The sequence below is a fragment of the Atractosteus spatula genome, chromosome 8 (genome assembly GCF_055471065.1).
Source record: "Atractosteus spatula isolate fAtrSpa1 chromosome 8, fAtrSpa1.hap1, whole genome shotgun sequence".
NCBI lineage: Eukaryota > Metazoa > Chordata > Actinopteri > Semionotiformes > Lepisosteidae > Atractosteus > Atractosteus spatula.
In genome coordinates, this window is record NC_142713.1 from 61,804,146 (window position 1) to 61,828,903 (window position 24,758).

The window sequence follows — 24,758 nt, forward strand, 5'->3', positions numbered from 1 at the left end:
ACGGATTCACCAGCATTGCAAGAATCCAAGTTTCATGAGGTTCCTTCTTTTTCAAGAAAGACTTTTTGTCACAGTTTGACAGAAGGTCGACACTTAAACAGAAATGAAATAGTCTGAAGATGGATATACATATATATTTGACAACGCATGGCTGCAGAGCGTGCTCTGTTGACGGCTCCTGTCTCTAGTCTTGTTCTCAAGGCCGCTACTGTGACAGACGCGGACACGATTGATACATTTTTCTTCAGCTGATCCCAGCACAGTCGCCACACATTTGCGCGTCTCTAGCCTTAGCGGGTAAGTCTACTCCTGGCCTGACCCCGCCGCCTGCCGGCCTCTGCGGCGGACTCGCCAGATTTCAGTTAATGGACGCCCAGCTGCTCCTGCTGTCGCTGGTGGTGGTGGAGAAAGACGGAGGAGACACCTCTCTTCTCCTTCCGTGTGTTCCTGGAGTTCAGCCTCTGATTACCTCGTACGCTCACTTAGCACGTTTCTGTGTTCACCCCGCTCCGGTCTTCCTAGAAAAAAGTCAGTTATAACCCCCGCCCCCCCTACACACACACACACACCTCCCCTCCCTCTCAACCTCAATCCCTCTCTCTCTCTCTCTCTTTGCTCCACCACAACAACCACTATACCACTTCCTCCTCATGCATTGCAGTCCTGGGCCCCGGCGAACCGTTTCCAGCCATGTCGGCGGCTGGCGGCGATGACAGAGCGGCAGGAGAGCAGACAGGTAGCGTGGGGGGCAGTCGGGGCGCACGGCCGCGGAAACGTGTGTGTGTGTGTTTGGGGTGTGTGTGTAGAGGCGCCTCGGTTCCCCCAGTGCCGGCAGCTGCGCTGTGTGGAAGGAGCGGTGGAGCTGTCGCTCTGGTGCCGCTCCTGGCGTTTAGACTTGGTTGCGCCCGAAACTAGGTCAGTAGTTTAGTAGATCAGATTCTCCGGGCTCCTCGATTCGTGCGTGCGTGGGGCTTCGCGGAACAAAAGCTTTCGTTTCGCATTGCACTGGGTTTTGTGTGGACGCGTAGTGACATTGATTGAATCGGGGGGAAAAAAGCATAGCTGGGAAAGCATTTCGACTCCAGAAATTCCGGACAGCCCCGCAAAAAGTGTGCATTAACTTTTTCACTATGCTTCTTGAAATGGACATTACTTCGTTTTGAAAGGTTAAGGGTGACTCTTCCACTTTTAGTTCGTTTTAATTCCGAACATGCACTTCAGGTGATCTCGGTATGTTTTTGGTACTTAAAAAAACAAACATTTAAGATTAACGCCATTACTCGTTGTAGTTGAAACCTTGATGTTTAAACTAGCCTATATATCAGCCCTCTGCTTTTATTGAATTTAGCTTTGAATCTTTCAGCAAGCCTTACCGATTTTATTCTTCCATAATACAGCGTAATTCTGATAACAATCAGTGTTCGCGTGTGATACTGTAATGTTTCCCTTCATCCCGATACTTGTTTTTGGCTTTAGATAAATATAAATCTTGGGGTAGATAATATGGCGATGGCGTAAAAGCTATAGTATGGAAAGAGTTTCCCTAAGTAGGTCAAGTACTGGTACTCAGTATTTTCCCGAATTTACCCTTACGAATGGTGAATCGTACAATCTAGTTCAAGCCATGATTGTGAATATACGGTACTGCTGTGCTTGTATTTGTGAAATAAAAAAAAAAACATATATGACAACTAGTTACCGTAGCGATACTTTCTCAATTACTCTATATTGATGCGAAAACTGGTTTTATTTATATAAAAAAAAAACATAAAAAACCAAAACGCAAGGTGTTGCTTATTTGTTGGGGAAAAATATAAGGTGTCAAGTTTGGGTTTAAAAAACAAGGACAAGGATAAAAACTTTAGATGAGTTTTTCCCTCCGGGTCTGTTCGTTCATAAAATGCATAAACTGAACGTGACAGTTGTGGGGGGCGGCGGGTTATATAATATGTAGGTCAAACAAGCCTAGTTATTTTAAACGATGCTCTCATCCTTTCACACTGTGTGCCAAATCCCCGGTTCCGTTACGAAATGTTGCTGAATGCAATCGTGTACGTTTTCATTTCTTTTTTAAAGGCGTGATTGAATAGAACGCACTGCGATGTTCTTCGCAGATATTCCAAATAAAATTAATTACATAACACAATATAGCCCATTTTCCACTGTTGCCAATTTAACCATGATCTTGTAGAAACGAATGAATATTAATGTTAATAGATACAGTACAAGCATCCTTCTTTCATCATTATTTTTAACGCAACATTTTCATCATCAGTATGTAACAATGCTGGTGATCTTTCTTATCTTTTTAAATAAAAATTGTTCCAATGTAAAATTTGTACATTTGAACTTTCGGGTATTGTTCATGCTGACTGGTGTCCAATAAGGGCAGATGTGTGTTGGACTAGAGTTAAAACCAGTCAAAATACGCTTATTCCCTTTTATCTCTGAGATTATTGTTATTCCAAACCAAAAAGGACAATTCCCCCCAAAAGTGTCTGTAAAGTGTGTCTGAAAGGATTTTGCACCTTGTTTTCTGCGGTATACTTTGACCTTTTCTGGTGGAGAATTACGAGGTTGGTATGCCCATGCAGGTTCCAGGGATCCTGATCAGAAAACACACTGACAAGTTAAAAGAATAAGAAAGAGTTCTTAGAACTCGAAGATGGAGGCTGTTGTCCTATTGCTAAATAATAAAGCCTTATTTTATATAGCACCTTTTTTTATAAAGGTGGCTTCTTAAAGCGCTTTACAGAACGACAACAACAATAAAAAGAACACAAGATATGCACGATGAAAATATACAATGAGAGGAGACAGTAGATGGGTGTACTGAGTACAGCAGAAGCAGAGGGGTAAGGAACAGAGCCAGTTAAGTAAAGGCTCTTCTAAAGAAGAAGACTGAGTCTAGAATGGATGACATAGGAAAATGCCTTGGCAATAGGAGTAGACTGACTCTTTGAGTGTAGGTTTTATTGCACAGTAAAGTTATTTTCTACATCTTTAACAAATGCTCTGTCCTGCGTTTGAGACATTGAGTACCCAGTACGATGCTGGTTTAGCTTCCTTAAAAATGATATAATCTTGCGTTATTTTTTCTTAATTGATAAACTCCTCCAAATTCCCTGTCCTGTTACAATTCTAAAAGGTGAAACTGACGAGTCAATTTTTCCGAACACGTCTGTGTTTATTCAGGTTAAAATGTTATGAATCTTTAGTTGAGCTTTTGTGTGGCACTGTCTTCAGTCTTGCAAGACTGAAAAATATGTCATCAAATTATTTTTTTAATATTGAGGCATTTTTTTCTGTTTCAATATTGGAATGCTGATGTTTATAAAAAAACATTTTAGTGTTGGACAGAAGTGTGTGTGATTAAACAGAATATAGAACAAGATCAGAAGACAAATGCAGAAACCCTCGGTCACTGTCCTGACCTCCCATTTTATTGTTCCAAACCTTTTACAATTATGGCAATTTTCTGTCTCTAAAATGTTACAAAAAATAGTGTTGCGTATTTGAACTAGGCGGTGGGAATAGTTTTGAAGAACCATTTTGCTAAAACTAAATGTACTGTCATACTGCAGAGTCCAGAAGTTTTGTGTGGCTTGTATAATACATTTTTAGAAACACTTTACATAGTAGAGAAATGTATGATGATGCTATTTTAAATAAACTTTCACTGATGTATTCTGATTGAGTTGATCTGGTTTGTCATTTTGAATGTGTAACAGGTCTCACAGGAGGATGAGCCTGTTAGGATGACTTAAAGGGAAACTGCGGTCCCAAATTCTCAGACAGGTTATTGAATCTTGGTAACAAACTAAATTGACAGTATAGCAAAATTTGATAAATGTTGAATTAAGTGCAAAATTATATACTTTGTGAAAGTACTGTAGGTTCACCATGCTGTCGAGGTAGATGACAAACCACTGGTCTCACCACAGGTGCCGATGGGCACTGACGTCGTTCCCATCAGCAAGTTTCTCGATGAGATTCAGTGTGAGATACGATCGAATAAGTACAGGTTGTGCAACAAACATTTCATCCCAGAAATATTCGAACATGATCTGCATGCTAAGTTAACATGTAAATATTATTTGTTGACAAAACCGTCTCGAAGTCGATATTGAATTCAATTTAGTTCGGCTGCTCAGGAGACTGCACGAGCTGTGGTGCAACTAGTCCCCCAAAAATATAAGTCCCGCTTGGATTTTTATATTAGTATTGTATATTAGTTGGTTGTCAGGCTGCTTTTTACTTACAGTACATAGAAAAAGTCTACTTGTACTTGTTGATTTGGTGAAAATATTTAAAATTGATATCGTAGTAAAACTGTCTTGTCTGAATCATGTTTCCAATATAACAGGGCTGCTTTTGCATCATCGGAAGTTTTGTTGCCTCGTTCTGAATCGCAGACAAAGACGGCAACATGGTGCCACTCATACATTGAAACGCGTCTCTTTTGTAATGTAAATTGGAGTTTGTACACATTACTGTGTACCTGGTAGTTTCACTGTGGTCTGAAATCGTCATTGCGAATTCATTATAATCCCAAAATGTAAAAATTACACTGCAGTTCCCTTTGACTCTCTAGGACTCCTGTTGGTGTTGGGTTCTGCCGCAGGGAGAGTAGCCTTCTGGTGCAGCAGAGCCATCACTGTTGGCAGGTGTGCTGTGTATTCGGGGGGCTGGGAGTGCAGTCACATTTCTTACATGTTTCCCATTATCATCTCTGAGACACTTCAGCACAGGACCGCTGTGAAGGGTGAAATCTCTCTAGATAAAGGAGCGTCTTATGTGACTGAATTTATCCCTGTGTGGCTAATTTCTTGCTCCCTTATTCAAGCTGTGCTCCGGGATTGTGTCTTTGTGCTTTTGGAATCACATTTGCTCCTTCTGATTGCCCTCTTTAAAAAACAACAATAAGCAGTTCCAATTATGATATACTGAGAGAAGTAGGGCACCTTTGTCGGTGTTACAAACCAGGACAGTCCAGTCTAGTAATATTAGACAATTATATAAACTTGACTTATGTATTAAATGAATATTTTAATCAGATATTTATCGAAGAAGAAATTGACAGCATTCCTCAGTATCAAGGAAGATTGCCCTTTCTGTGCTAAGAGTATTTAATACAGAAGTGTTACAAGTATCAGAAGCACTGAAATCATAATCAGGGCCTCGGGACAGTGGTATTGAATTGTCAACTAATGCAGTGTCTAAAACAATCAGGCCAATGCGTCTGTATAAGTTTTAATTCTGCGAACATGTAGAGATTGTAAAAGGATAACTAGAACCAAACCAGTGAATTATCTGTCCGGTAGCAGGATTGGAGGGGATGGGCAGCAGGGATTTGGAAAAGGTTGATCTTGCTTAAGTGACATATTAGTTATCTGAGTAAGCAAAAGCAATAAACAGAGCATGTTTTTTTTCTGTAGCGTTCGATACAGTTCCTGATGAAAGATTCTCAAACCGCAGGCAGTAGACATCCAAGGCAATGCATGTGTTATGATTGAGCATGGTTAATGTATAGTAAACAGAGGGTACAGCTGAGGGGAGTAGTGTAACTTAGCGGGGTACTGAGGGATGTACAGAAGGACAACTGCCCCTCCTAAATTTTATCAACGATCTCGAGTCTAGTGTAGGTAATAGAGTATTCAAGAAGATTCCGAAACAGAAGGATCAGTCAATGCCGTAAAAGCTACAAAAGAAGAATTGAAAGGGCTTAGAGTTCGAGACTGGCAGATGACATTTGACTTAGACAAGTGCAGTATTACATGCAGGTAGAAAAAACACTATAAAATGGGTGACGCTGAAGTTGAAGAGGTAGCTTATGAAAAATGACTGATCTTTACATTTTCACAATGTGGGGAAGCAATAAAAAAGGCAAACCATGGTAGGATATATAGTTACCTATATAGTGATCCCCCATAAACTAGTCAGCATGTGTTGGGGTAAGAAGCAACTAAAGAGAATGTCCCAGCGTGGGCTCGACCCCGAGACCCTAGAGCTGTGAGTGAGCAACTCTTAACTATTGCTATACCGCTCTAGATAACACTGAACAATTTACAGTTTGCCTTGGTTAGTGCATGTAAAATATTCTTTGTGTGACTAATGCAGAAAGAGTACTGTTTAAAATATTTCATGAAAAATTAAGTCTTACTCTTAATTAACATTGTGAGTCACACATTGCATAGTTCCTGAAGTGCTTCATTATGCAAATTGATTGTGCATGGTACTGACCACTTATAAAATTACATAATTGCATCTGGGAAATGTCACCAGTATAAAATTTACATGTATACTTTTAGGAGACACTAAGGCATCATTTACAGTAGCCATCTGTCAGTACTGTGTGGGTATTTGCTTCAGGATACTTTCACTGTTACCAAATGCATTTCGCACGAAATCATGTCTGAAAAAACACGAATAGCTCAAGTTAATCACCATGATTTAAGCTAAGTAATAGAAATTGGTTACAATACTGTGCATGTTTCTGAAGAAGAAAGATAAAAGAAAATTGCCTTGTTGCTGGTGTCTTCTCTAAAGATTTTCCTTGTCATTATAATGCTCAGAGGGCATCTTGTATGCTAATGAATTGCAATCTTATTGCAGAACAAAGCAACTTTTAATCACCATCGAAGTGATAGATGCATTGATGTACTCTTGAAACATGGTGATAAGATTTTTCTGAGAACATAATATTCTGTACATTTAAATACGGAGCAGAAAGGTCTAAGTAGGAATGTTTTTTTTGATTAATACAATAACGACCTCTGTTTAGTGTTAAAATTGCTTAAATGAGTTGATTCAAGAATCTGTAGAAATTTCCATACCCAAAAATAATTTTAATAGATACAAGGACAGCAAAAGAGAACACCTTGTCAATTTCAGCGGCGAAGGGCATGATTGAAGGCAGCCTGTGTCTGTGAGAGTTGCCTAGTGAGTGAGGCTGGCACTGTGAGAGGGACGGATCATGCCCTGCAAGGTACAGGGTCACCCAACCATCCCAGGACTGGTGCATTACATTCCCAGGGAGAAGTAACACAGGAGTGAGCCATCTGCATACTAGCAGGCTATGTAAGAGGAAGCTGGCAGCTGAGAAATGAAATTGCCCTCTTCTTTGAGAGAGAAGATCCCCAAGGAGATGGCAGAGAGTGATAGGGGTGGGTGTGTTCCCCGATTGAAAACTCTCGTGCCCTTGGACGGCCCTTATGGAAGCCAGCGTGCTGAGGGGTGTTCGAGCCCGCCAGTGGGGTGGTGGTGTCCTATGGGGAGGAGAAGGTCTTTGCTGGAGACCGTGGGCAGTCTTGCAGCTCAGTGGTGTTTTGATAACATTCTTGAGCCAGCAGTTTTCCTAAAAAGAAGGAAAACGTCCATGAGCACACAGCGCTGGGGTTATATTGGTGAGACGTCAAGGCCGGCTTGTGCTCCTGACCCATTCTTGAGATTCCTTTTCAGTTTGGTCCAGAATCCTGTAGTGACTTGTATCTCTCACATTGGGATTGTGATTTTATAAGTAGATTGGAAACTGTATTAAGAAAATGAAATAACTTCCTCCATAGTTTGTGGAATTTCATTAGCGAAGCCTTTGGCAAAATTATGTGCCAGTTTGAATGATGTGAACTCCAGTCCACAAAATAATCCTGCTAAAGAATGGATTTTAGTGAAGACTTGTGATGGAAAGTAGGTCAGCTGAAGAAGGGTGTTTAACTACTCTGGAACAGAGTTTATTTTTAGCAATGATAGTGGTTCTTCCGTGCTAGAAATTGAATGGCACTTGATGGGAAAATTTGCTCTGATAAGAATTAATCAAGCAGTGGAGATCCGAGATTCCTTGAAGCCTGATCTGATAATTAAAGAACATTTATTCACAGAAGAACCTTTTTCATCTTTTATGATTTATGAATAGGTTGTTATGGAAAAGGTAAGATTATCTAAGAATATTATTAGTATTATTTTAGGTGAGCACTTCTGTCTAAATAAACCGTTGCGTTTGTGATAGTCTTTTGCTCTGTCTGGGCAGCGGTCACAATACCACAGAACATACCTTCAGCGTTCATCGCTCATCTGACTCTCATTTTTCCTTTCATGATGACTAGTATTAAGAATTGTAAACTCTTACAACAGAGAAACAGTATTTTGTATGATATTTTTTTGGTGTGATAGAATAAATTCGGTTGTTCAAGTGTGAAGCTGTACAAATCACATCTTTTTGCCTGCTTTGTCTGCAGAGCCACCACTGGGCATTCCACTTCTCTGTGCAGGAACCAAACTCATTTCTGTCTGACCAGTATTATCTCTCGTGACAATCGAGATGTTGCAAGCACAGTGGAATAGCAAGAATGTCAATGCTATCACCACTGAAAATCTAATCTCAGTGCAGTAATGGAAATATAAGTGTCTTTAACCTTTTTTGAACCTTTCTAGAGTAAATGAATTGTCTGATATTCTTTTTGGCAGGGATTTCTAAAGGTGTATGTTTTGTCTAAATGGCTTTCTTTATGTGTATGTTGTAAATGTACTCAGAGGGATGATTTCAAATTAATTTGTGTTGGCTCAGAACTTTGTCAAATACAAGCTGTATAAATCCTGTGGGGATCATCATTGTAATTTCTTTTAATGCAAATTAAAACAGACATGAGCTGGGAGTGATGTTAGTGTGATCTGTGCACTTGAGCTACCTGTTCTCTTAGTTACATATGGGCTGGGGATTAAGGTTTGAATTACTGTGTTGGCTGTCCTGCTTTGTGCTTGGAGGGCTGGCTCTACTTTTTCAATGTTTTACTTGTTTATTGGAAACCTCTACATTATGAGCAAAAGGTTGTTTTCAGAATCCAAAGGTTTCTTGTTTGTAATCTTGTGATTTTGCATTGACAGGGGAAACCACATTATGTCTGGACTGTACAGTTTTGGAGATGTGTAATAGTGTCTGTGTGGATGTGAAAATCACTTTTTTACATTAAAGCTACTTATGTCAAAGTGGTATTCATGTAGCTGTGTCCTATTCCAGCTACATGTGTAGATACCTGAGGTCTTTGTAACTGTTTTCTTCTCAAATTATTTATGTGCCTGCAAAAATGAGTGAAATACTTTTTTTGTCCAGCTCAGTAGTGACCTCAGCATTTAAATTAATTATTCAATTGGAACAGGGCAATCTACTTATGTGTAAAGGCGTAGGTAGTGGGAGAAAGAGCTGAGCTTTATGACATTTGACAGCTTTGGCACTTAACGTAGTTTAGAGACCATTCACAATAAGCCACTGCCTGCCTGTCTGTACTGGGAGGCCTGTAAATAATGCTTACTCTAGCTGTGGGAAGTGTCCTGCTGCTCTAATTTGTGATGTTTTTTAATGTTAAATTTTAAATAGACAAAAGCTAAATCATTTTTCAGGCTGTACAAAAGAGGTCGTGTCTCCTGTCTAATATAAACCCTTCTGTACAGTTACAAAATTGGAAGTAGTTTAAAACCTCATGAAGTGACAAATTCAAAAATGAAATTGGGAAAATACATATAAAGAAAAAGGGAAAATAAAGCAGGAGGGGAGGTGTTAGAAGTTTAGCACTGAGCAGTAGATGTCCTGCAGGTAAAGAGTCTTTCACTGGGCAGGGTGCTGTACCTGCTGGTGCTGAAAGTTCACAGCCGTGTCCGAGAGAACTGCTGTGTGGACAGATGAGTCCTGAGGAGGGTCTGAGCATTTGTGATTTCTACAGCTTGTTCATTCCAGCAATGAGACTGAACTGGTCTTGGAGGCAGGGAATTGGAGAGGAGGAGGAGGAGGAGTGGAGAGGGTAGGAGGAGGAACTGGGACAGAAGAGGGCCTTTAGACAGGAGTGTTTCAGAGCCGATGTGTGCAGCTGTAGGGAGCCAGAGGAGGGACTGGAGTAACAGTGTGGTGTGGAGTGAAAGGAGCTGGAGGAGGGACCAGGAGGGCGGCAGAATTCCTCTGAGCTGGAGAAGAAGAGCAGCACTGGCAGGCAGGTCAGCAGGCGGGAGCTGCGATTGTCCAGGCAGGAGACCAGGGCCTGAGCTCGACGTGCAGAGAGGAAGCAGCAGACCCTGCGGATATTGCTTACGAAGAAGTGGCTGGAGTGGAGAGTCGAAATGAGATGGGATCAGGAACCAGAGAAGTCAGAGTTTCTTGGAGACGGAGGGTAAGAGGAGCTGGAATCAAGAGGAACCAAGAGTGAGAGTTTGGTAGCAGAGGGGTAGAAGGGCAGGAATGAAAGGAAATTAGACTGAGTGAGTTTGAGAAGATAGGAGTGCATCCAGGAGGAGATGGCAGCAATTCAGGCATTAATACAGCAGGAGACCTGAGTACTAGAGGGAGGAAAAGAGCAGAGCTGAGCATCAGCTGCTCAGAAGTGGCATGAAAAGCCATGGGAGGTGATCTGAGGCCCAAGGGTAGCTGTTCTAGAATTGACAATTTGAGAAGTTCGCCTGCTCTGGATCTGTTAGTAATAGACCCATTAAATTGTAATTTACGTCTTTATGGTTTTTACTACAGTACATCAGCAGAATAAACTTTCCCTGAATTGAAGTCGCATCAGTGTGACTTGTTTGGAAATAGATTTTTTGGGGGGTTCAAAGCCCTGATGTATTCAGTTTGTTCGATGTGACAATCATGCATTTCTGACATGTATACACGGATTGTGCCCCAGGACATACTTCCTGCACATGTGTAAAATTTAATTACGGGCTAATCATTTTCCGTATATAGCTTCAGATCCATGTTCCAGTCCATTTACAGGACCTGTACTGCTCCTGTTTCCCCACTCCTCGTGATGTGGTTAAACACAAGCCACAAGCTAGCCTTGGCCTAGTTGTCACATAGGTGGTACGAGAGGGTTAAGTTAGAAACTAAGTAAAAAGCTTAGCGAATAGTACCTACAGTATCTATGTTCTCTAGCTATAGTCTCACTTTACCTCTTTTACACATCTATACAGTCATTTCCTAATATCGCAGTAACAACTTTTTCCCACAGGCTGTCAGGCTCCTTAACACCCTGAAATCTACTTGCACCCACTCCAAGTCCAGAAACAGGGTTGGAATTCCCCCAGTGTGTTGTGTATATTGTATTATGTATTAGTAGTTCAGGTGAGTAGCTGTGTCAGCATGCGTAGGCTGCAAAGGAACAAGTAATAAGTTTATTCCATGCTGAAAAGAGAAGAAAGAAAACACAACGTTTCGGCCGTGGAGCCTTCTTCAGGCGTGAGAAAGACAGGGCAGTAGGCAAAGATAATGTAGGGGGAGAACAAAGGCTGGGAGAGAGGAGGAGTGAGGGGTGGGAGCAGGGGACAGAAAGAGAGGCCAATCAGGAGGTGTGAAGTCAGGATAGGTGAAGAGAGGTGTGAAATGATTCTTTCAATGAATAGAGAGAATTTAGAAGAAAAGTAGTCTGTCATTAAGAGAAGGCGGAAGGTGTGATCCTAGCTGCTGGATAATTCTGGTTTCTGTAGTCTTTCTGATGTATGAGTTCAGAAAACCGTCTTTGAGAACACAGACAGAGAGATTAGAGTGGTCGTGGCCATCAGAGGTGAAATGAGAAACAATGGGCTTGGAGAGATCTTTAATCTTTACAGCCCTGACGTGTTCTCTGAAGCGGTCTCCGAGTCTCCTTTCTGTTTCTCCAATGTAGATGGCTGGGCATTTACTGCAAGGGATACAGTCAATAAGGTTGCTGGAGGTACAAGATGCCATCTGGTCGATCCGGAATTGTTCTGAGAGGCCTTGAATGAGTGTGGTGTTAGATGTGTACTTGCAGGTGATACAGCTCTGTTGCAAGGGAAAGTGCCTGGTGTGGATGGTTGCTGAGGGCGGTCAAGGGATCTGTGAACAAGAAGGTTACGCAGATTAGGTGGTCGGCGATATGAGATGATGGGGCGGTTAGAAAAGAGGGCCCCAGTGGAGGGATCATCCTGTAGGATGGAAAAGTTGTCGTTAGTGGTCCTGGGGATGGAGAGTGTGTTGTGGTTTTAAGGAAGCACCAAAGGAATGTGGTTGTCACGGCGGGAGTTCCTGATTGAGTTGATGGTCCGAGGGGTGTTTTTGGCTCGGGCAAGGGACCTGTCAGTAACACTGCTGGGGTATCCTCTGTTGATGAAAAAGGAGTATATTTTGAGGGCTTGGTTCTGGATGTCGATGTCGTCACTGCATAATCATTGTAGCTGAAGGAAATGTGAAAAAGAGAGAGAGTTTTAAGTGTGTTTGGGGTGAAATGAGCTATACAGGAGATAGCTGTGTGAATTCATGGGTTTGTAATAGACCGAAGTGGAGAGTCGGGGGTAGTTGATGGAGAAGTTGATGTCTAGAAACGGAAGAGTAGTGGAAGATATGTTAACTGTATATTTGAGGGACGGGTGAAAGTTGGTGAAATGATGCAGAAAGTGCTCTAGCTGATCATTAGAGCATGTGGCGGCACCGACACAGTCATTGATGTATCGCTTGTAGAGGTCAGAGACATAGCCAGTGTAGGAAGCGAAGAAGCATTCTTCTACCCAGCCGACACAAATATTGGCATAGCTGGGTCCCATTCTGGTGCCCATGGCAGCTCCACTCACCTGTTGGTAAAAGAGGTTATTGAAAGAGAATGCGTTCAGTGTGAGGACCAATTCTGCAAGGCGTACCAGAGTGTGGGTGAGTGGATCAAGCACTGTGCGTTTGTCCAGCGTGTGCTTGAGGGCTGTAAGGCCGTCATTATGGGGAATGGTGGTGTAAAGAGATGTGATGTCCATGGTAAAAATGTAGCATTTGGGGCCCTGAAATTGGAAATCATTAAAAAATTGGAGCGCGTGGTTGGTGTCTTTGATGTATGAGGGAAGACCTTCAACCAGCGGTCTCATGAGGCTGTCGAGAAGGGCTGAGATGTAAGTATTCGGACAGTTACATGCTGATACGATGGGCAGTCCAGGGGTGTCGGGTTTGTGGATTTTGGGGAGGAATTAAAATTGAGATACCTGCAGATGTTCAATGATGAGCCGGTTCGCCTCCTGGGGGAGCTCCTTACTGCTGATAAGAAGGGAGATGGTGGATACCACTTCCTCTTGGTAGTCAGTGGTAGGGTCCTGTTGGAGCGGGAGGTAGGCAGAAGTGTCAGTTAGTTGGCTAGAGGTTTCATTAATATATAGGTCCTTATGCCACACCACAACAGCGCCTCCTTTGTCCGCTGGTTTGATGACGATATCACCTCTATTGTAGAGAGACTGGAGTGCCTGAATTTCTTCTTGGGTGAGCTATTGTATTATGTATTGCACTATGTGTATCCTGTCTACAATGTCTATGTCAGTGTCCTGTCTATGCTGCCTGTATTTGCACTGTGGACCAGGGGGAACGATATTTCGTTCCACTGTATACTTGTATATGGCTGGAGTGACAAATAAACGTGAACTTGAACTAGTCCGCTTATGCAGTGCAGCTTCATGGGGGAGCTGAAGCCCAACCCAGCAGTGGGCCCATGGTGAGATGCACCCTGAATGGGACACCAGTTCATCGCTGGGCAAACGCACACGTGGGCCAATTTTAGAGAAGCTACTTAATCTACCAGTATGTCTCTGGTGTGTGGGAGGACATTGGAGCACATGAACACCCCAGGAAGGGGGTGCAGGTAGCGCCCCAGGAATTGAACCCAGGGCTGCAAGGTAACAATGCTAACCACTGCACCACCGTGCCTTCCCTCATGTCCGCAGAGATAATTTCCATGAGTGACATGTTCAGAAAGATGATCATGTCCTTCCAACAGAGACAGTTTAGTTATGGTCGCTGGTTTCATCAGTTCTATGAAGTATTGTTTTATTGTCAAGCAAATGGTTCTAAAAAATAAATTAGTTTGCTTGACAGTCCTTGCAGTCCTGTAGAAGGTTTCAATCTGTATTTGCTAAAGATACTTTACAGTACAGCAAAATGTTCTCTATGGAGGGAACCTAAAAATCTGGTGATGTTTCTTAAACTTAAAACTTAAAAGTCTATATTTAGAATTGAGTGAAATGTCTTAGGAACATGCAATGTCTTGCTAAGTCTTTTTTAGGATTATGAATTAAAGGTAATAAAACTAAAGACGAGCAGAAGATAAACAACAAGCCATTGTTAAGAACTTTAAAATGCAAACACCTAAATGACTGTCAGAGGAACAGTTTCACAGAAAACAGAATACCAAGACAAATCAAGTGTTCTGGTTATGCCTCAGCCCTGAGAAAACCCAGACGTATTGTTATTCTATCATTTTACTTAGGTCCAAGGTCAGAACATGGCAGAAAAATATGTGAGATCAATTCACCCAACATTGTCCTTGTTTATCATGCTGACACACAAGATATCAGAGGAAAAAATCTTCTAACATATTAAGAATAGGGGCCACATTGACAAAATGGTGAACTGGAAATAAAATGTCCATCCACTTCGAAGTTGAAAGGGAGCAAAATTGTATGAAGCTGGCTGGTTTAGGAGGGCTTCATGTCCAAGCCCCAGCTCTGCCACTAACGGTTCCTCTGTAGCTGCCTGAGCTCTATGCTTCATCAGAGACACTGAAAGAAGCAGATATAGTGGACACCAGTACTATACAACAGGATATATTTAGATTTTAAAAGTTATGGAGTTCTGCATGAAGGATTAGCTCCTTGCACTGAATACTTCACTGAGCTGTTTAATGGACGGACAACAGGGCAGTGATCTGAGAAGAGAAACTGGAGTGAGTTAATGTATCTGCAGGAGTATCTCAGTGTTCAATGCATGGCTCCTGGCTCTGTCATTGGAGTGTACTAATGTCATTGTTAAACAGTTTGAATTTAGGAATGATAGAAAAACTCAGTGAGGTGATCAATGCAACTCGTTACAGGACAAGAATTGTTGGCGTAGCTACACTGTAGCACAAGCTGTGTAGATACATGGCAAATTAAATAAAAGAATGTACTGCAGGAACATGGAAGGTATTGTCTAGGCAACAAGAATTGAGCCTTTAAAAATCAAAAGAGGTTTTGAAAAAATAAGTCGTGGAAAAAGACTGCTCACTTGTTAGTCATCTTCCACAAACATATGGATAGTCACCCTTGACTGCAAAAAGATAGCAAGTCTGTACCACACCATCACAGGACTTTGAAACTTCCAAAATGTTATCGAATTGATCCTTAATTGCTTAATAAACCCAGTTGTTGATGATCATCTTGGTAATTAAGGATTAGCTGGAGTGAAGGGTTGCATGACAGGAAGTGTCATGCCTGTCCACCCCTGTTCTAACACTGGCTTAAAAAGGTCAAGAGGATTCTTGAATTCATCAAAAAAAGACTTCTACAGTTGCACTAAGAATGCAGTTTTCAGTCTTGTTCTTTGTAATGCAAAAAAGGCTGTACTGGAAAGTTCATTGAATAGAAACCAGGAATAATGTGAGATTGAAAGGCCTGTCAAAAGGCCACAGTAATGCATTACTTTACTTTGGACCAGGGACAGTATCCGATCTGAAAGATATCTCCAGAGCCCTTAAAGATGACTTCAGACTCTGCAGTGAAACACAATGGGAGAAAAATACTCCTACTTCTACTTCCTCTAGTTATCACAGAAACTGTAATTTTGTAAAGAAGAGTTGTAGGTGTTCGGAGCAAAATGTTTCATGAGTGTCATGGAATCTGATTCACTGGGCATTTTGAGTGCATTTTTTATGAGGTCCTTGAATTGATAAGCTCTTAGCAACCAAATAATTCACATTGGGTCTCATACTTTTTGTTGGCAACCTTTCCACTGTATTATTACCACTGCTGTATAACCGTCAGTTGGTAGTTGGAAGGTTATTCTGAATTGCAGTAAATGTGAATTTGGAATAATATGAGCACACAGCCAGGCAGTATGGTGGTGCAGAGGTGAGCATTGCTGTCTCACAGCGCGGGGGCCCAGGGCTCAATTCTGGACCTGGGGTGGTGCTGTCTGTGTGGAGTTTGTATGTTCTCCCCATGTTCGTGTGGTTTTCTTCCCACGTTACCAAACACATACTGGTAGGTTAACTGGCTTCTGGGAAAATTGGCCCTGGTGTGAGTGTGTGCGTTTGTGTCCTTTTAGGGGAGATTCTGACTTACCAGTGTTCAGTCATCACCCCACAGGAGGTAGCTTCACTCCATTGGCTCCTGTGATGGACTGAAGCCTGCCCAGAGTGCATCAGGCCTTGCACCTGTTGCTTGCCATCTCCTCTCTGCCTCTGAATTGGAAGAAGCAGTTAGAAAATGGATGGATGGAAGAGCACACAACTATATATATATTTTTTATTTTTGCCATTAGACTTCAGGCTGGTCGTTTTTGCCACATCACTAGAGCTCTGATCAGGGGTGGGTTAGTCTATGGTAAGTAGTAGGGTTGTGCTGCTGTCATGCAATGAATCTACAGTACAGGTTGGTCACATTTGTGCTGCTTATAATTTGTGATATTAATCCATTTCTAAGACTTTTAAAGTGACACAACATCTAAAGGGTTACCTCTGATCTTTACTTTCTGGTCCGGCAGATCTAGAGTGAGATTGTAGCCTAACCCAAGACCTCACCATCATAGAATAAAACAGCACAGGGTGACACGTTTTTGGTATCTGTTCATACCAAATCATTAACTCCAATCCACACAGATAAAAATAAAACAATAGACTAGTGGGATTTTACATGACCTCACTGAATTATAGATTAAGTTACTTAATTGGAAGTAGAGTTATTAGATGGTCAGTCAGTGCTAGTGACTTGTGCTACTTCTCTGCTACATTGACATATTTCTGAGACATGTAGGTCAACATAATTCAGTGAATATTCAAACAAGGTGAGAGAATAGTCTTTCACAAGGGTGAAAGTTTGAAAATGTCATACCAGTTCTCTTATAGCTTTTTAAACTGGAGCTCTGGCTGTTTCTCAGGATTTCTGTTGAGTTTTTTTTTGACTGAGTAACAAAATAAGTCAGAGTCACATACAAGCAGAGGGGACAATTTGCAAAGCACCACTTACATTTAATTTACGATATGAAGGGTTTGCAGTTCAAACATTTGCATGTGTAATCTTGACTCAGTGCAAGAACAGCTTTGATTAGTTGATGTTGTAGTATAACAGTGTGCATAACAGAGCTAAATGTCTTATCTGTGACAGCTTTAAGATTTCCTTCTCACAATGAATGTATTCTTATTGAAAGACTTGGTGTGGCGACCAAGTTGTACTCTAAGCTGCTCATGTATTGTTCAGAGTTAAATGTTGAACATTCTTTCAAATACTGTGCAAATAACGTCAGTCAGGGAGTCCAGTTCTTGAGGTGCTGCCCCCTCTTTTAGAAACCAGGAATCATGAGTGTGTATTCTTATTGATAGACATAAAAGTGTCAGGATTTGTACAATGGGATCTTAGTTATTCTCATGTAACATGATCCACAGGGCACAAGAACAAGTTACCCATCCATGTTGTTGAAGTTGTTACTCTCTTTTTTCAATCCTTGGATCAATTATCTGTTAGCTACCAAATGGGTTGGAGGAGCAAAATGACCTCCTCTCTTTATAAACTTTCTTATGCATCTTCCTATTATCTACAGTGGAAAAAATATTACTTGAACCTTTAGTAGAGTTTATTTAAATACATGACAGCCTTCAGTTTTATACTAGTGCGTACATAAGTTTTAAAGTGAAATATGGTTTTGCACTTGTCAAGATACAATCCTTTTCTTGTTTAATAGATTAGGAAATAACAGCAGATTTGGGCCAGGTTGTAGTGGATTGGAAACCCAGTAAACAGGACAATCAAAATTACTCAGGTTTACCAGGTTTAGATGTGCAATCAAGGAATTCAATTTGCATTGGACCTAATGAATGCCAATGTAGAAATGGAGTTCTGGAGTAGAAGGTCTGATAGCTCTGAAAGGATGTGCATTCTTTAAAGGCAGCAAATGAGCTGATCAAGTTCTCCAGCCGCACAAGTCCTTGGCTCTGAAGAAATAACTGTTGATTATAATTATGACCTGTGAGAGTATACTCATGCAAAGTATTTTATGTGGTCCCTATTCAGTGAAGAAAGCAAGCATGTTTAATTGCACAGCTATTTTCTCAAAGTGTAACATTAAGATGATGAGAAATGAAAGGAAGCCTCTGTTTTTTTTTGTTTCCTTAGTTCTGTTGATTTTAAAATTTTACAAAAAACACAACTCTTGGGGAAATCTGTGTTCAAAAAAGGGGTGGCTGTTTACACATTGACCTTATTGTAATGCTTCATTCACAGTTTCTATAGAAATTAGGGAGGCAGTTAGCTCAGACTTGTGAAGAGGTATCGGAAGCAGGTCGTGTCGTGAAAAGTTCCTGAACTATGTAATCCCACATGTTTCACACAGTGTGCAGTGCTGTTACAAGCCCTTTCTCTGAAGAAATAACAGCTCCATGATTCTCTTGCAGTCTGGTTATTCTAGCTTCTATAAAAGATATTTCAAAGATCTTTGTTTTGTTTTGCTGAGCTGTATGTGTTTATCATCTTTTTAGAGATGGGAAAACATGACCCAATTTTTGTCTTCAACCCTTCCTTTGTTGTTGATTAAGTCATTAGGCTGTTTGTTTCTCTCAGCAATGGAGGAGCTGCTGGCCAAATTGTATTTTTTATGAATGAAAAATTTTAGTGTTTAAAGTGTGATTACCAGTACAAATCCTGTGTAATCCTGCTCCAGTTCTTCCACTCAAGACTTGGTCTTAAAAATCAGGTTGCTGATGTGTCAAGTGTTATTTAGGTCAGTAGGTCTTTAGAGCAGGGTTAAAAATAGGATCTAGGGATCAGAACAGTGCTGTTAAAGTCTTTGCTATTGTCCTTCAAGCTACATGACCTGCTTTGACATTTGTAGGACATCACAGCAAACTGTACAGCACATACAGTAACTGGACAGGTTGGCTATAGAGCTGAGATGCTGTTTAAATTGGAAGTAATTTGTATGTGCACGATAATTTAAAATACTTTCTGAATACTACAGATGATTGGTATTCCCAGCCTTGCATAGAATTTTTTTATAAGTCCTGTTCACGAAGTCTGAAGTCTTAAGCTATTTGTGACCATTGGGGAAAAAAAATCTCTTAATCTTATGTTGTAGTAGTCTGGGCTATAATAGATGTTTTTGTGTAACGTTGTGTTTGTAGCTGCAGATAGAAGCTTTTATCACCTCTTCCTCTGAGGTTGTATCTAGTGAATGCTAATGCACAGATCATTAAAACACTGAAAAACAAATGCATTCATGAGTTTAGAAAAACAAAGGTTGTGTATTTTAGATATAAGAAAGGGGCCATGCCACTGTCTAAGTCAGCACACTATCACTCAGTTGGGATAATGGCAAAAGTCAAATAATGAAAGCAAAATGGCTGATGCATTCACTTACAGACTGAAACTTTCACTTGCTTCACAAGTTTCCCAAGGAAGATATCAATACTGCGTCTCGGGTGGAGCCCACACAAAGTTCTGCATTAACCCTTATGGCCTGTAGGAACGTAGAAAAATAGCTATAAGCTTTTTGCCACCTGCAAAGGGGAAGAAAGGAAGTTTTACACTGAGCGATGACAATATGCAGGATCGAGGTGAACACTGGCCAAAGAGCAAGAAACACTGAAAAACATTGTTCTTGGCCACATTCAAGGTACACATTCTACAATGTTTCAGTCTGTGTAAAAGAAGAAAATAAGTTTTTTACTAAATTTTTATTTTCATTGAGTCATTGTAGCTGAATTATTCTATGAGTGTATTGTTTCATTATCCTTGATAATTGTGTAAAACTGATCAATTTATGTTTCTGATAAAACAATTTGTGCACATCTTGTATCAAATAGTCAATTAAAAACCTAATAACATCCACGTGGGTATATTATAGGTACAGAGACCTTTTAAGTCCTGCTGCCTGAAAATATTCAAGTACAACAATGAGAACTGATTTTTTTGTATTAAAGGAAGCATTCCTACAATATATAAGCATTTCTTATTGTTTTCACACAGAAGCACAAGTTCAGCCCATAAAGGACAAGTATTAGAAAAGGCAAGAGTGTTACATACTACTGTACTCGAAGCACTTAAGGTGGACAAGCCTGCAGGGCCTGAGGAATTGATATTCTCACATGTGCACTGAAGGAAACGAGAATATATTCACCTGCCATTAGCAGACAGACCACATGTGATGCTATTCATAGAGCACTCTTCCAGTGGTCACTCAATGCAAAGGTAGAGTACACCCCGTGGCCGGAAACATTTAATTTAGTGTCCATCCAGAATAAAGGGGATAACAAACACTGAACCAATTCTTTATAGACCAATAAATCTGACTTTTATTACATGTGAGGTTATGTAAACAGTCTTTAGAACTAAATTAACTGAATTAGAAGTTCAACAGTAAGGGAATAGCTGGAAGACCCATTATACAATATCTTGATTTAAATTCTACACAATCCACTATATCCTTTATCGATCTCTGCCTTTCTTTGTTGCTTCTCCACATGAAAAGATCCACACAATCCACACATGCTACTAGCCTGTGACTTGTATGACAAATGCTGATTAGTAGGGTGCTGTCTGTGTGGAGTTTGTATGTTCTCCATGTGTTCGCGTGGGTTTCCTTCCAGGTGCTCTGAGCTTCTTTGCAAAGTCTGAAAACATACAGGTGGGCTCTGGGGGAATGGGCATGAGTGCGAGAGTGTGTGTGTCTGTGTGTGCCTCGTGATGGGCTGGCGCCCTGTCCAGGGTGTGTGAGTGTGTGTGTGCCCTGCAATGGACTGGCGTCCTGTCCAGGGTGTGTGAGTTTGTGTGTGCCCTGTGATGGGCTGGCGTCCTGTCCAGGGTGTGTGAGTGTGTATGTGCCCTGTGATGGGCTGGTGTCCTGTCCAGGGTGTGTGAGTGTGTGTGTGCCCTGTGGTGGGCTGGTGTCCTGTCCAGGATGTGTGAGTATGTGTGTGCCCTGTGGTGGGCTGGTGTCCTGTCCAGGGTGTGTGAGTTTGTGTGTGCCCTGTGATGGGCTGGTGTCCTGTCCAGGGTGTGTGAGTGTGGTGTGCCCTGTGATGGGCTGGTGTCCTGTCCAGGGTGTGTGAGTTTGTGTGTGCCCTGTGATGGGCTTGTGTCCTGTCCAGGGTATATCCCACCTTGCTCCCCGTTGCTTGCCAATTAATTTACCTGCCTTGTCTGTTCAAATAAATGTCAGTGTGTTTCCTGAAAGCTTCTGTTACTGGTGTAACGGAAGTGTCCTGTTTCTCTACAGTTCGCTATAATACTGGATGTGCAGTGAAGGTCTACCGTTAATACCGTACCCTGATATAAGAAGGAACAGCCAGTACCTGGAGCTGTTGACTTCACCCACTATACTGGTTTTAAGTCACTCTGAGACCATGCACATGAGATCATAGCATTTGAACATAGTGATTTTTCAGAAGGACCCACAGTGTTAAAAGCCTTAGATAAATTTGCAAAGGTATTGGCACAAGTGTGATTTTGGTTAAATTAAAATATCACCACAAACTTTAATGGCTATGACATCACATTCGTACTCTAAACAAAAACCTGGCCAAATATGTTTGATCAAATATAATTAACTTTTAAACACATCTTGACTACTAGTTAAATCTCGATTCTAGAAAGGCAAGGCAGAATGTATATATGCCTGTAGCAGTGGGGTCTGGCCTATCAGTCCTTTTGTACTGGAGAAGAAGGCATCTGGTGGGATTATACCTATATTAAAAGAGAGATTGAATAAGTGGGTCAGTGGAGCAGATATTGCTTGTATAAAAGTATAAAAAATAGTTCAAATGCTTTCAGTTTTCCAAAGCTCAGCTCATACTTCTAGTTCGGTTATTGGCTGTGTTGTAAAACTTTAGGTATTCTGGATTTTAACTGCATTGAACTCAGCTGAGTCACCATTATTGTTAATTGACAAGCCATACCCTCAGCTGGCACTACCGAAATGATGACTGAATAATATGACCGTTCATTTTTATCTATCACCGCAGTGTGCTTGGGCAGCACTGTGGTCTGGTGAATAGCCCTTATGCCTCACAGCTCGAAGGTCTTGGGCTGGAACTGGGCCTGTGGTGCTCTTCTATGTGGAGTCTGCATGTTCTCATGTGGGTTTCTCCCTGGGCACCCAAGTTTCCTCCCACATCCCTGTGGACGGTAGTGTTGATGGGTTACTGTGAGCTGGTACTGGGAGAAAGGAGTGGGGGTTTATACCTGGTGGTGTTTGTTCCCATTCAGACCATTACTGGTTATGGGACTATAGAGAAATAGACCACAGGTGAGAGGAACCCTTTGTGGAGCAGTTATGTGGCTCTTATGTTCTAATTTGTAAGAAGTTTAAAAATAAGAGTAATTATTTATTCTCCATAAATGTAGCTTAATTCAGGAAAAAGAAGTGTGAGAATTGATGTAATGGTGTAATAGCCCATTCTGGAGCTTCTGATGGCTTGTGGGAATTTTTTGTAATTTGTCTGAAGGGAGACCAAATTGTGGGTTTCTCAGAGGCCTTCACATTGTGCCAGGCTCTGTTATTGTGCTTTAAATTAAATTAGACAGCGTGGGAATAAACTGAGGGCTGTTGGGATTAACTCTAAACCACATAACTGATCCTTGCTTTTTTCGACAATTTTGCTGAAAGAATCATTCAAGGCCCTTCAGCAGTTGGGATGAGAAAAATTCTGTTCCAGCTCATGGAAGTCGGGTCCTGTCAAAGCCTGCTCATTACGGTTCTTAGTTTTTTTTTAAGTCGAATCACAAGTGGAAGAATTTTTCTGACACTTTTACCACATGCTACGAAACAATGGTCACTTACATTATGTGCCCTGGGGAGTTGGAGTGTGAGAAGCATGATTTACTTTGAATTTTAGCAGATTTGCTTATAATTTGAAACCAATTTAATGTTTAAATTGCCATTTAATAGTATTGGTAGGTTTTAATTTATCCTCATAAGACTAGTGCTCTAGTACTGAGTTCAATAAATACAGTAAAGGAGGCAGCGGGAGGAGAGGGTAATCTGGAGCAGTTTTTCTCAAATGCAGCCATCAGTGAGTTTTCTCATGGCCACAGTAGTAATTATGCCGTTCACTGATTCCTACCTCTACATTATTAGTAGGACTTCACTTATGAGACTAAAATTTTAAATATACTTCAATATTGTTAAGAGATTACTGAGGCAATTGCATTGCATGATGTTTCTATTTTCTTGGACAAGTACAGGCTTCAAAGTGTCTGGACTTCAGTGTGCATAAATGCAATAATCTATTGTGCTTGATCTATATTGACTTATTTTCATGATGCTGCCTTAATAAACAGGAGTAATTGAAGTGAAGCAGCCTTGCAAGTGCAGGTGGCAACTCTCAAAGACCAAGCAAGGCGGCAGACTGAGTCTCACACCATCCTGTGCCCGTCCACCACTTATTTCTAGAGAGCTGTGTTTTGACTGAGCAAGTCTGCTGGTATATCCATCCATCTGTTTTCTGAGTGGCGGGGAAGCCAGAGTCTATCCCAGCAAGAGCAATGGACTGAGTGGACGTCACAGGACAGACAGACACAGACACGCATGCACACACCAGGGCCAGTTTTCCCAGAATCCAGTTTACCTGCCAGCCTGTCTTTGGCCTGTGGGAGGACACTGGAGCACGCAGAGGAGACCCACACCAGCACAGGATGAAGGGCCCCATCGGGGCAGAGAGAAGGCCATTCTTGCTTGTTCCGTAGTTGAGTAGCCTGGTGAATCTAAAATTCAGGCCAGTCGCTTTTTGAAGGAGCCCAGATTTTGGACCTCGACCACCTGGCTGGGAAGCCTGTTCCAAACTCCAACAACTCTTTGTGTAAAGATGAATGATTCCATTTTATTTTCACACTTGAGCTCCTCTCCTTGTTTTACTGTACAGTCTGCGGTCATTTGCCAGTTGAGCCACAGTATAATTGAGGGTTTGTTATACATTTTTTACAGATCATATCCAATCTCCATGTTCATTAACTGAAGTGGTTTAGTCCTTATGCTTTTTAGTCTTTAGGTCTGTATGCGACAGTTTCCAGAAACCAGGGATGATCTTCTTTGATGTTTCTTGAGCTTTTTGTGATATAGTGATCAAAGTTATTTAAATGATCCTAAATGATTCTTACTAGTACATTGAAAAACATGAAGAGATGTTATCCTCATTTAAGTTCCACACATTTTGCACACATTTTCCACATACCATTCATTTATTTATTCTTCCCTACATTTTCTGCCTGAATACTAGAAGAATCTGCAATAATTCTTCTACAGTGATTAAGCATATTTCTGTACATTGTGTTGGTAGGCACATGTTTGTAACCTACCTAGAATTAAGAGAGTTTCTGTAGTTTTACCATAGAGATGTGTGCTGTCTATTTAGGAGGTCAATTAACATTCTAGCGTGTCTTTTAATCCCACTGTCCTGCACAGGGGACAAGTGCCAGCGACCTCCTGTACCAGCTTACATGCTGCCTGGACAGCCAGAATTAGAGATCTATCTCTCATTAACCTAAAAAAGAGTCACCACAAATCCTTACTTGTAGAATAAAAAAATAAGGCAACGTGCCAAACTTGTGCTAATGCTGTATTATATTACTAATACAATATTAAAGTGTGTGCCATTTGTCAATTTGCCTTAGATGCATCAAAGCATGTGGAAAAATGACAAATTAAATGTGCCTGATTTTTTTTGCATTTTGACAATAATATATTTAAATTATTAAACATGATGTATGCTCAATAAATGAGTTGTGTTGAGGGACACGACGCGTCTCTCAGAAACCTGACCGGGATGGAGCATGCT

General features: G+C 41.2%; 1 protein-coding gene across 4 annotated transcripts in view; it reads left to right on the forward strand.

Annotated features, from left to right (window-relative positions):
- Positions 1–267: 267 nt before the first annotated feature.
- Positions 268–24,758, forward strand: part of bmal2 (basic helix-loop-helix ARNT like 2) — a 48,573-nt gene continuing 24,082 nt past the window's right edge. For 3 of the 4 annotated variants that reach the window (XM_088923826.1, XM_088923825.1, XM_088923827.1), the window contains exon 1: positions 627–736. In XM_088923826.1, the coding sequence (XP_088779952.1) occupies positions 691–736 (46 nt within the window). In that variant the 5' untranslated portion in view covers positions 627–690. Of the gene's footprint in view, positions 298–626; positions 737–24,758 lie in introns of those variants that run through there. The other variant, XM_088923824.1, reaches the window with a different exon arrangement.